The sequence below is a fragment of the Schistocerca americana genome, chromosome 2, assembly GCF_021461395.2.
Source record: "Schistocerca americana isolate TAMUIC-IGC-003095 chromosome 2, iqSchAmer2.1, whole genome shotgun sequence".
Lineage (NCBI taxonomy): Eukaryota > Metazoa > Arthropoda > Insecta > Orthoptera > Acrididae > Schistocerca > Schistocerca americana.
This window is the reverse complement of record NC_060120.1, coordinates 68,377,400-68,391,217: the sequence shown is the minus strand read 5'-3', so window position 1 is coordinate 68,391,217 and position 13,818 is coordinate 68,377,400. Positions and strand designations below refer to the sequence as shown.

The 13,818-nt window shown below is 37.4% G+C and overlaps 1 protein-coding gene across 1 annotated transcript in view; it reads left to right on the top strand.

Annotated features, from left to right (window-relative positions):
- Positions 1-12,924, top strand: part of LOC124593781 (protein artichoke) — a 185,569-nt gene extending 172,645 nt beyond the window's left edge. The window contains exons 13-15 of the mRNA XM_047132130.1: positions 9,908-10,256; positions 10,339-11,592; positions 11,682-12,924. Coding sequence (XP_046988086.1) covers positions 9,908-10,256; positions 10,339-11,592; positions 11,682-12,139 — 2,061 coding nt within the window. The 3' untranslated portion in view covers positions 12,140-12,924. The remainder of the gene's footprint in view (positions 1-9,907; positions 10,257-10,338; positions 11,593-11,681) is intronic.
- Positions 12,925-13,818: the final 894 nt, after the last annotated feature.

The window sequence follows — 13,818 nt, the reverse complement described above, 5'->3', positions numbered from 1 at the left end:
AATTCATAGCAAAAACTGATACAGGTGAAAATGTATGAGGGGAAAACGGGCAGGGGCAAATAATAAGTTGCTTTTGTGGTCCCAAGCTGACCCTGGATGTGGCCCAAGTATTCAATGCTAGTCTGGAAACAGGAAGTTTTATTTCAGGCCAACTGATTTGAGCTCAGTGAACAGTGCCCTTAGATTTGTGATTTCCTTCAGCATTGCTTTCAGTGACTTCATCTAAATAATTAGTGCAGGACAGAATTACTTACATGAGTCATTTTAAAATTACGGAAAAACAATAGCTACAGATACAGTAACCCACGGAAGCTACAAGCATCCACACCATCACAAACATGTAGATTTCTATTTGACAGTGCATTGCCTCATATCTGTTAAATTATATGAATCTGCATTTTAAACATATCTACAGACCATCAAACTATTCAGTTATGGCTACAGCTCTGCCCTGATTGATAACATACCGTGAAAAAAGAAATGCATAAAATTACACCACTTCTGTATGCTGATCAACAGCGACAGCAGTTACAAAAACTGATGCATCATCCCATATGTTGGCCAAATCTCAGTTAATCTCACAAAAAAGTTAATCTCGCAACTACAGACCTGAATTTTATAATACAGACAGCATATCAACATTTTTATTCAACAGTAAAGACAAATTACAAACCTTCATGCAAAGTAGTGTGTACTAAAGCATACACAAGCACACTGGAAAAGTATATGTGGGTCGTTCAGGTAGTGTGGTGGCAATTGGGTTATCTGAACACAAGAGAAGCTGAAGATTAAAAAGATTGAACCTTGGCCAATCATCTTAACAGAAAACCAACCATATGATGTAGATTGTGATGTTTTAAACTCTGTTAAAAAAAGGCAGAAAGATGATCCTACTGGAAATACTTGAAATCTATATACGTAGAATCCCAGCTTAGCAGTAAATGGTGAAATTCACTTTCCTTTTTTCTGTTCAGTTAAATTAAGTTTTAGTTGTACAAATATTGCATTAAAATTGTAAATTCAATTTTTTAAAATTTTTTGTTGACTGTATCTCCACATAAAAGAACTTTTTTTTGTTTTTATTTTGTTTTTATTTTTTTATTTTTTAGTGAAATGTAACTGTTTCTTTGTGCCATACAAATGTGATACTTTCCTATGTAAGCATTCTATATGTCATCATTTTTGTGTGTTCTGTATAAATAATGTAAATGTAAGTCACACATGATTTTATCTATGTTTGCAAAATTCAGTTGTCATCTGACAATGGTCTAAAAAGCCAAAGGCAGGTTCATGACCAAATAAATATAATTTGCAGAACATTAGGCATGTTTCCTGTTTGATAGGACATACACACTATCAAGCAACAACAGAAAATTCAGTTACTAAGTGGCGGCAGAATACACAAGAAAATACTATTATGATTGGCAAGCTTTTGGAGCCAGTGGCTCCTTCTTCAGACAAAAGGGTTGAAGGGGAAGGAAGAAGGGTGAAGGAAAAGGACTGGAGAAGTCTAGGAAAAGGGGTAGATTTTGGAAAAGTCACCCAGAACCGCGGGTCAGAGGAGACTCACTATACGGGTAAGTACGGTCTCCGCTAACCCATGGTTCTGGGTGACTTTCCCAAAATCTACCCCTTTTTCTAGACCTCTCCAGTCCTTTTCCTTCACGCTTCTTCCTTCCCCTTCAATCCTTCCGCCTGAAAAAAGCTTGCCAATCACAAGTCTTTTATATGCGTGTTCTGCTGCCACTTAGTGAGTAGATTTTTCATCTATCCAATTAAATAATTTTATCAGTAATTGATTGTTTTCATTGTTATGTAAAATTCAGTTAATATTATTACAAATAACTTTGGAAAATAGGCAGTGGTCAGGCTTTGTCAAAAGATAGGTGCTACAGCAATATGAAAAGCCAAACGGTTTATTTATCACCATTGTGTTTCGCGAATATTCATCAAGCAAAAGCTCTAGACAGGTGTAGGCCAAATCTGCTTTGGAGAAATATTAACCCCTTGCTAAATTTGCTAGTAGTTCCTTGAGTCATGGAGTGGTGGTGTAACTGAGCACAGATTATGTGTTGATTATGGACTGAAAAAAAAAATCAGAAATGAAAAGATTGAATCCTTAATTACAAGTCCAAACAGATTTAAAGCATGTAGTTCAAAGGTTTCTTGGGTACGGAACTGTTTGCAGATATGGCTGTTAAATAGCAAGTGTGACTTGCCTATAAGCAGCAAATTATCCTTAGCTTGGAATTGGTTGGTTTTTGTGTGTGACTAAATGGCAAACACTTGATAGTGGTGGAGATCTCAAATGATGATGCATTTCTAGGTTTGTGAGGTATGCTGTTGCCCTCACGCAGACTAAATTGTACCTGTATTTCTTGTATATCCAGCATAAAGTGAAACTTATATGAGATGACCAACTCAGCAAAAGCCTTTACACTGTTTACTTGCATCAGCATTTTTTCTGTTTCTGCAATTAAGTGCTCAACCTGAGCGAGGCAAACAATGGCTATGTGGTCTTGCTTGATGTACAGAATGCTTATAGTGAATGTGTGTGGACAGGATGTTCACTTACGTTGTCTAAAACTTTCTGAGAAAGAATGCAGGAGGTTTTGGAAGCAGCTGTTTGTCAACATGGCACTGTTGGAAGTATTGGACAATGCTAAAATGGCAATGGGCAACATCAAAGTTTAGGATTATTGGACTGTGTACACTGTTCTGTTATAAAATGTACTTCTGCCATCTCAAGTAAATATTCAAATTGTTGATCTGCATTTGAGACACTCTCAATGTTTGGGCTGTAGCCTTTGCCTTGTTAACTGCAGGGTCCTCTAAATGTAAGGCTTCCTGATCTATTTCTCCATCAGGACTGGAACAGACATCAAAATTGTTTATAAGAGAGTAGGTGTCTCCTCTTGACACTCAGGACTAGAATACCTGTTGGGTTGCAAATGGAATTTGTAACCCACATAGATTGACAACCCCAGCTCAATACGGTTGTTCTGGCCTCTTGGTGCAGATAGTAAAATTCTAGCTTGGTTGCAATAATGTGGCACCTCTTGCTTTAATATGAACTAAGCATTGCAAAAACGTCATTGAAAGATAACACTCATGGTTCAACTGTGGAGCTACCTTCTTCGACAATTCAGAAGTTTCTGATATGCTCAAGACAGGAAAAATTATTTGTTTGGCATTCAGCTTAAGCAAGTAGGGACTTCAGAAAGTACATTACACATGGCATCCCATGCTAAGTCCTCTGCACAAGAGTGGTGCATTGTCAGAAGAGAGTATATGTTCCAGGTTTCCTGCAGATGCAGTTCACCTGTCGTCTGGATAACATGCACATCACAGTGTGCAACTGAAATGGCACAACAACTGGAAACATATTCCAAAATTGAAGTACACAGAACAGTATGATTCTTGCTGCAAAAGGTCTAAATTGCACACTGATTCACCACAAAATTCTGGTATTTTATGGACCAAATGCAATGTTGCATGCAGCTGTAATGAAATCGTGCCAACAATTTGTCCAAGGTTGCATATATGGGAGTGTGGTGATCAGGAAGATCAGATCATGCATCATGTGATTACCATCTTTTCAGCAAATGGACAGAATATCTGGGAGAAAGGGATTTTCCAATGATGAGAATGTTCACAGAATGGTTCTCAAATGGCTCTGTGGCCAAAGAGCAGATTTCTATTGTCAGGGAATTGAAGAATTGGTACAATTTTTTGAATGGGGTTTACAGAGACTTGGTAATTATGTTGGAAAATTGTGTAATGTATCTGTGTCACTTTAAAGAGTAGTGCAGCATTCAAAAAACGTTACTTGGTCTGCCATAACAATGTGCAACTTACTTTTTGAAATCCCCTTGTACCTGTTAAGCTTTGAAATGGAACATAATTCACTGTGCATATATGTCTCAGTCTTCACACATATCTTGGAAAGAAAGGAATATAATGGAGAAGACGGACCATTGTCCACACACACACACACACACACACAAAGAAGAAAAAAAAATCAGTAACAACATTGCGATCTTATTTAGAACATGTTTGTTGTAGCTGAACTTCCTGCATCATTTTCAGTTATTGCTGCTACTTGGAGTGTTCCAATAATTGAGACTACAAATCAAACTACAACCTGCATCAAGGGTACAAAAATCTTTGCTCCTGCTGTTTTGTTGTAGGAATAGAGTTTATTTTTTAAAAAAGAAATGCCTATACAGAAATAGGGAATGCCTGTATGGAAATAAGGGCACAAAGTGTAATAGCTAGGCCCAGCTGTTTTGCAGTTATCAGAAAAAAATAGAAATAGGCTGTGAGTTCATAATTAGATCTACATCTGCATCTGGATCAGGAGATAACTGAAGTAGCCCCTACACCAGAATCTGAAGTAGTCCCCCTCACCAGAATCGTATGATCACTTTGTTGAAATAGTACAGAAATGCTCATGGATGGCTAGTCTTTGACCTTGCAGAATAAATCGCATACAGAGGCTTACTCCAAGCACAAAACAACAACAACTCTTTTTAGAAGATCATGAAGCCAGGAAACAACTTTATCTGGCCCAACACTTAACAACTTAAGCACCGAAATCAAAAGAGGGAATTGATGTATCTCATTGAAGAATTAGATATGTCCAGATGTAGTCAAAAAGCATGGAGACTGCTGAGGAGATTAAATAATGATTCAACCAAGAAATCTGTACATGCCAATATTTCTGCTGATCAAATGGTTACATGCACAATACTGGAAGAGGAAATCTGTGATCTTCCTCAGTGTTTACTCAAGAAGATTTGGAGTGGGCAATATCCCATGATAAATTTCATAAACCTGTTGGCCCAAATGATATCAGAGTTGAAGAAATACAACATTTTGGTGCAAAAACATACAATTGGCTTCCCTATGTTTCTTCAATAATTGTCTCAGTACATGTACAAAGTTACGTAGGGAATCTCAAGTAGTTGCAAATCTGAAACAATGCAAGCAGGCTGATGACCTAAGGAGTCACCGGTCTTTGAACAAATGATCCATAATAGACTCTCAGAAGCAGCTGAATACCACTTAATCCCACAACAAACTGGATTTAGATTCAGAAAGGACTGCACTACATAGATAGTGTAGGAAGTTCCATGCGACTTTTCGCGGATTATGCTGTAGTATACAGAGAAGTTGCAGCATTAGAAAATTGTAGCAAAATGCAGGAAGATCTGCAGCGGATAGGCACATGGTGCAGGAAGTGGCAACTGACCCTTAACATAGACAAATGTAATGTATTGCGAATACACAGAAAGAAGGATCCTTTATTGTATGATTATATGATAGCAGAACAAACACTGGTAGCAGTTACTTCTGTAAAATATCTGGGAGTATGCATGCAGAACGATTTTAAGTGGAATGATCATATAAAATTAATTGTTGGTAAGGTGGGTACCAGGTTGAGATTCATTGGGAGAGTCCTTAGAAAATGTAGTCCATCTACAAAGGAGGTGGCTTACAAAACACTCGTTCGACCTATACTTGAGTATTGCTCATCAGTGTGGGATCCATACCAGATCAGGTTGACAGAGGAGATAGAGAAGATCCAAAGAAGAGCGGTGCGTTTCGTCACAGGGTTATTTGGTAAGCGTGATAACGTTACGGAGATGTTTAGCAAACTCAAGTGGCAGACTCTGTAAGAAAGGCGCTCTGTATCGCGGTGTAGCTTGCTGTCCAGGTTTCGAGAGGGTGCGTTTCTGGATGAGGTATCGAATATATTGCTTCCCCCTACTTATACCTCCCGAGGAGATCACAAATGTAAAATTAGAGACATTCGAGCGTGCACAGAGGCTTTCCAGCAGTCGTTCTTCCCGCGAACCATACGCGACTGGAACAGGAAAGTGAGGTCATGACAGTGACACGTAAAGTGCCCTCCGCCACACACTGTTGAGTGGCTTGCGGAGTATAAATGTAGATGTAGATTAAATCTAACCCAGCATACTGAAGACAGTTTAGAGACAAGAAAGGTCACCAGGAAAGCATTTATTGATCTAACAGCAGCTTACAACACAATCAATCATCAAATGCTTCTGCACAAAATGTATGAAATGATGATTACCATCTTGCACAAATGATTCAAGATATCCTTCAAAATAGGTTTGCCGTAGAATTTTTAGGTCAACAGAGAGTTCAAAAGAATGAGTTACCACAGGGCAGTGTTTCGGTGCCTCTATTATTTAATATCTATACCAATGATCAACCCCTGCCTAATAACACACAAAGTTTCAGTTATGCTGATGATCTCACCCTCTCCTCCCAAAGTGACATCTTTGAACAGTTGGAACTAAATCTTAGTGCTGCTTTGGAGGAGTTAGTATTTATCTAACTCCTCCAAGGCAGCATTAAGATTCAGTTACACTTGTTCAAAGGTCTCACTTTGGGAGGAGAGGGTGATATCATCATAGATAAAACTTTGTGTGCTGCTGTAAGAACCAGTTAAAATCAAATCACAAGTGTGGGGATACGATTGGAGGAACAGGCAAGTTGTCAAGAAACTTTGAGTTACTTGGAGAGGAGCACAGCTGGAGTGCAGTTTCCAGGCCAAATATCTAGAGGTCACTCTTGACTGTGCATCAACTTTCAAGCAGCACTGGCTAAATGTAAAAGAAAAAGTATCTGCCAAAAACATCATCTTGTGCAAAATTACAGAAAAATCCTGAGGTGTGACAGTTAAAACTACAGCTTTACCTTTTTTGTTTTTATGCAACAGGTGAATATGTTAGCCCTGCTTGTTAGAATTCTGCCCATGCTAAGCAAGTAGATATCACTCTTAATGAGTTGTGTACACTCATTAGGGAACGTCTGAAATCCGGAGATTATATGGTCACCATCCTCCTCCTTAAAGACTGGCATCCAGGAAAAGTTTCATGAGTGCAACACATAACTTTGGCCAGTATACATGTTTTTGATTATCTACATGGAAGATGATGTCTGAACACAACTGGATGACACCATCAGAAGATCTAGCTGCTGGTTTCACTGAAGAATGGCCTGTTTTGAAATTTCTGAACAGGCTCGGAGCAAGGTCAAAAGACAGTATGAAGAAAAGGTCTTATTCCACATTGTCAGTCATGTGGAGTTCAACAAAGTATGAAAAACTTAATACCATTGTAGACTATATTGTGAAAATGTACTATTGTCTTGACATTTTAAATTAGTAATTAGTTTATAAGTGCTATTACATAAGCATTTTGCATGCTGAAGTTTGATGCTTTTGGTGCAAACAAATAGATCTGGATAATTTTACATACACTAGCCCAGCATTCCAGAAATTGAAATAGGCCACGAGTTCATCTGAGAGAAGTGTAAATATAGTGGCAAGTGAAGTTTGCAGGGTTGACCTAAGACATTTACCAAAATCATTGCGCAGTTACTTGACTGCATGACAGTCACAACAAGAAAGAGATGTTGTACCACACACCTCTGACACAAACAGTACCATCCGCAGAGTTTCCAAGGCCCTTTAAAAGTTTGCTCTGGTAAATAATTGGGCAATCCCCAAATGGCGGGAGCACTGGACTGTGTACTTCAGTGAAGCTGATGACTGATGGATATACTCTTCAGGATGAAAAAAACTGCCTTTGGAACAATCCCTAATCATAAAGCATGACAAGAGATACTGAAAGTTAAGGCAAATGTTGTGGTTGAATTTTTTACAGCATAGGTGATAATTGTGTGTTAAGGAGAGCAGCTGGTTGGTGGTAGAAACAAATTTATTCCACTCATTGGAGTTTTTGCACTGGTTAGGCATGACATTGCCTGCTTATAAAGGCCATGGTAACATTATCAGGATTTGGGTATAGAGGTACAGGAATCATACTCAGAACATAGATTGAAACCACCGTAAAGAGACTAGGGAGGCTATTTGGTGGTAGTGTGTTTCATATTTTATGGTATGTGAAGGAAGTTTCTGGCAACTTGGAAGACTAGGTAGGATTAGCAAGCCACTCAGAATTATGAATGTTTAATTGTGGGTAAGGGAAGGGCAAGGGAACTGGATAAGAGTGAAGGGGGATGTGTGTGTAGGACATATGTAAATAAGATTGCTTTCTTAGATGGTGTTGGTACTGCTGTTCTGGCTGTTGGAGGAGAAAGGACTTTATCTATGAGAGGAAATGGGTGAAACAACCATGACAAAGCAACATGATTTTTCAAAAGGGGCAGAGGCAGTTAAGCAATGCCTGTGGTGGATGATGTAACTGTGTAGGACAAAGCTGGTGAGGGTCAGTGACTGGTGGAACCAGAAGAGGAAGATGTTTCTGAAATGGTGGTTGGTAGTCAAAGTTAACAATTTTTATGGTGTGTCTAGCGGGAGGAATACCAAGAATTAGGTAGAATTTCAGAAGATATAGTGGGACTGGATTAGGACAATTTTGAATTATCTGATATGGCAGAAGTAAAATGAGCAAGGACTCATGATAGGGCTAGTCAGGGAAAGTAAAATACTGTATTTGAAAATAAGGATAATGTACAAGAGAAACAGAACCCAGGGTAAAAATAAGTGCCAGATCCAAGATAGTGGCAGGTTTCTGCACAGCAGTCATTTTCATGTTTGGCTGTGAGAACACCAAGTCTTCAAATTATGTAACACTCATTGACCAATATGCATAGGGGAAGTCTGCACTGTAGAGGAGAAGCAAGAAATGTAAAAAAGAAGAAAAGCACAACAAATGAGCTGTAGACAAGAAATGCAAGACAGTAACATAGCGTGCAGACATTAGTCGAATAAGTCAAGATTTTTAACATTGCAATACTTTAGCACAATAGATTGTTTCATATTTTATGTTGTTCACTCACTCACTTACACACACTCCAGCTAAAACTCTTTTCTTGATACCAGTGCTTCATTCTGACAGACTACAGTACAGTAAGTATACTTGACTCATGTACATGTCGTGAAGTATAACTCCCAGACACATTTCAATGCTCACAAGTAAGATTATGCAATATGGTGGCACTATGTCCTGATATAATTTATGTCCAGTGCATCTCATCTCAATAATCAGTATTTAAATTTACTGAGAGTTTTTCAGTTGTGTTTTATAAATACTCAAAATGCAATGCAAAGCGTCCTATTAGCCTTCTTTTTACAGTACTTAGGTTCCAGCCTTTTCCAAATAGTATTGCCATATTTTATTCTTCAACAATCAGAGGTGATGCCATGCAGCAAATTAAACTGTGATGCAAATACTTAGAAAAATGGTTCTAAAGAACAGCAAAAATGGTAAAAAAACTACAAACAATATAAAACAACAAATCCCCAGCCTTCAGACTCAGAGTTTCTCTTTTGAATGTTATAGGGGAAAAAAGAAGCAGATGAAAGAAATCAGAATTTAGGTGAAGTACATAAAGGTCATACAAAAAAAGAAAAATTACAAAAACATCAAACAAGGGAAAGGCACTAACTAGAGAAGAAATTGAATGCATTGGACAACTGAGTTTTCTTCAGCCAGGATTCCATTACTTCAATTTTTATTTCTCACAGATTTTGTGTTTATATCATATTATATGGTCACTGGTGGTTTCCTCTCAACAACTTCTATCACATTCCTTCTCTACTCCTTATCTCTAAGCCCCTATTCAGAGTAACTGGGGCTTCAATCCGTCATTGTTTTAAATTGCCACCTATGCTTCCTCTACACATGTAAACTGTCTTTCAGTCATCTGTGTATAGGATATGGCTGAGGTACAACACAGGTAATAAATAATAGAGCTTATGCCACAAAGCTCCTTGAGTGTAAACTTCCGAAAAAAACAAATTTGTAAAAAAGGAAAAAAGAATGTTTTTCTTTATGCTATTTGATATAGCTTTAAAACAGATGCTACTAGTAAGCAGTATACATATTAACAAATACACTTGTTTCAGATGGACAACAACAGAATATGTGCAATACAAGGATCGCCCTTCAATGAAATGCCAAGGCTTCGCTTCCTCAGCCTCAGAAACAATAAAATGACATCATTTCCAGAACCAACTTTTAAAAAGCTAAGGAGCAATTTTGCTGTGCTCGATATAGCTGGTAATCCCATCTCATGTACCTGCAACTCACTTTGGCTTCAGAATTGGATGAGAGAAGCACCTGGAAGTGATTTGTATTGTTCTGATGGTTCATTGCTAAAGGATGCAAGGCTGTCACGCCAAGAATGTAAGGGTGAACAAATAACTGAAAAATTTGCACCAGGATGTGACAGTGAACTGACAGCTGGGAATTCTGGTAAATATTATCATCCTCATTAATATTTAAAATGTATTACTGCTGTTTTTCTGTTATTCTTATGAGTATTTTTATATTTCAGTGCAAGGAACATCTCAAGTATTGTCTACTTGGGTTGAAAACTCTCCTACACAAGAGCCGCATCCTTTGCCTCAAGATTCTGGATACTTTTATGATGATTTTGTAGAATACCAGTATGAAGATATGAATAATACAGAAAATAATGCAAGCCTCTCAGCTACCTCTACAAATATAAACACCTTAACTCCTGGTTTTACCAATCAAGATGATAGTCTGTCTTCACACTATATATCTGGTGACACACCAACATTTTATGCGGGCACACAAAATAAGAGAAACAAGACAAGTACTGATGATATTGTTCCAATAAAAATACCACAGCATGTGCCCCCAAGTACTAGTGGTATAACATTTTTTGGGATTCCTCTACCAAGCCTTAGCCTTGGAGGACTGTGGGGTTCATCAAGGAAAGCAGACTCAGGTCCTGCGGAGGTGAGATTTGTTGGGGCAAGAGGGAAAGTGCACATACCACCACCAACAGCACCACAAATACAAAACGGTGGCTTCATACCAATGTTGCCAGAATCTGGTGGCTTCACACCAATTGCTAACCCACAACTCAAACAAGAAATGAGAGAAATGTTACCTAGTATTCATTTAAAAACAAATAATAAAACAATTAATCTCACTTCTCAGCAAATGCCTAATAATACTTTGATCTCACAACGAAACATATCAGTTACAAGTCACATGGAAAAGAAAATAACATTACCACAGACACAAGAAGATAAGAAATTCATTAGTCAAAAACAGATGCTCCCAGCTGATGATAATGAAATGAAGAAGGTAACAGAGTTTAAATCAGGAGAAAATATCAACCCTGAACTTCCACTTAAACCAGATTTTATGGATCCACTCACAATTATCAGCAACTTTCCTCTAACAAAAGGACTTTTATCAAGCAAGTCTGAGTTTAGTGAAAAAGACAGCCAGTTAGTGACTTACACTCACGTTAATACTTCATTGCCAAACCAAAGACATATTACGCTAAGTTCAAATACCTCTGACAATCATGCTCTTTTATCGAAGGAAGTGAATTACAGCCAGCAAGTATTACAACAGACTTCTGTACCATCACATTTTGGAACCCCAAGTAATATTCATAAGAAATCTCAACATTCATCAATAAAACAGCATGACCTAATGGCTGACAATAATCAAACAGCAGCAGTTTTAAATATGGCAAAATTTTTGACTGAGACATTTGCAACAGGGCACTATAATAATACTTCTCAAACTACAACCTCAACACCAGGTAAACTGAAAATGATTACAGATTGTTCAAATTTTCAAATAGTCTAAACCTCTTTATGTATTACATATCTGTTTTGTTGTGCTGCACAGGTTCAACAACTACAAGGAATACACTGCAGCCATTGCAAGGTGGCCTCTCAATTGCAGCTGATACTTCGGAAGATTCAGTGAAAATTTTGCAAGCGCCATCATCATTGTCAAGTCTACTGATTCCACAAGAGCCATCGAGGCCACCTACAGGGAAATCCACTATCACAAAAGTCTTAACACCACCCCAGTTATCTCCAGGTCCTGAGCCAGTAGAAGATTACCTTCGAGGACCTGAACCAAACACAAATCCCAGATCTGCAGAAGATCCTCCTGCAGTCAGACCACCAGCAGAGACTGTGTGGAGACACAATAGTTCCATAGACTGGTACTTCAGAAACTACAATAATACTGAGCTGGAACCCTATGTCGGTCATGGAAGAAGACGCATGACTAACCAACAACCACGGGTTAAAACCTCTATCCTTGTTCTGATTCTAATGACAGTGCATATTATGTGAAGAGAGTGTGTGATCTCAGACATTCTACACAGAGACAAATTTCCAATAGAAAAAATTATTTCTAAGTAAAAAAGAAGCTATGTACAAAATAAAATTTAAGCCATTGCAAAACAAAGCTATGGCAGATGAATAACAAAAGGAATGTGAATATATGAATATATAAGGAACTCCACTACTTGCTTGTGTGCTAGTATAGCTTTATATCTTTACTTTATGATGACATTTTTATGGTGTTTTATATCATGTTTAGCATTAATTTAATATTTCAAAAGTGCAAAGAGGCACTTTCACAACTGTAATCTAGTCTATGGACAGTAATTTGTATAAAAGGTGATACCAATGAGCTTTTCTTCATACAGTAGCAACATTAGTTTGGGAACAACATCTGCCAAGAATCAGAGTCAGAGAACAGAGCTGGAAGTGAAAGAACAACCTAAAAGGCCAGACATTTTGCTTAATAATTTAATATAAATTGTAACTGCAGTCTTAACATAATTGTCCATTAAAACTGAAGAGTTCATTCTCTGGTTTAGTTCCTATGAGTTTATACAACAGGTTGGAGCATGAAATATCTCCTACCGAGAAGGCAGTGTACATTGTTTATATAAAAAAATTTATTATAATGACATTGAACTTAATGTGGTACAATAGAACATGCTTAGTATGACAGTGTTGTTGGCATATACCTTTTTCCATAAATACTCTGGAGTTATTGATATTCCTATGGTACGAATCCTATTACAACCTCTGTATACACATTATATTGCTGGTTTGTAGTGAACTTTAGATAATCCAACAAAAAGTCACATCAGGTTGTGAGTGGCTACTTTAACCAGAAAACATTATGAATATCAATGTGACTTGAAGCACAATCAAACTGGTGTGTAAATACAAACTTGAAAACTGTGTTTGCAACATGCACATTATCCTTGTCTTAAAAAAAAAGTGTGGGTTTTGATGGCTACATTAATGAAAACATACAGTTCTCTAGGTTCTTAACAAAACATCATTGTTCAATAATTCAGCAATTAAAATGCATGTTCTATTGTTTGTCCTACGCTTGGTTATCTATATCCAAATTGAAATGTTATTCTATATCCAAATTGAAATGCTGCATTCTCTTAAGTGACAAGAAAACAGCAGGTTAGGTGCTTAATGTGGACTTTTTCAAATAAGAATAGAGCTATCATCTGTCAAATTCCATGAGAGATAAACTGAGTTAATAAGCTCATTTTCTCTCATGGGCATTATTATAGCTTTTAAATTGTGGTGCAACGTAACTGTGCTAATAATTGTGGAAAATGGAGCCCACTGCATCTTAAACAAGAAACCAATATATCTCTTTCCTAGCTGAATTTTCTGTTTCCACAAGAATAATGTTGCTTCCGTAATCTGCGAAAATGACAGTCATACTTATCCTTCACTAACTTTTGTGTGTACCAGTGCATTTGTACTTTGGCATGTGCTACCATCTACCAAATAATGCAAAGTACAATGCAAATTACCAAAAAAGGAAATATTATATACATAAAACATTCAGTAACATAAAACATTTAGCTACTTTTGACGGTTTGTTTCACATCCTGTTCAATTCATTTCAACTTTCCACTCAATTCATAAACAAAAGTAAGGCACTGAGAACAAGATCAGAGTCCAAATCAAAATATTTGGTTTTAATC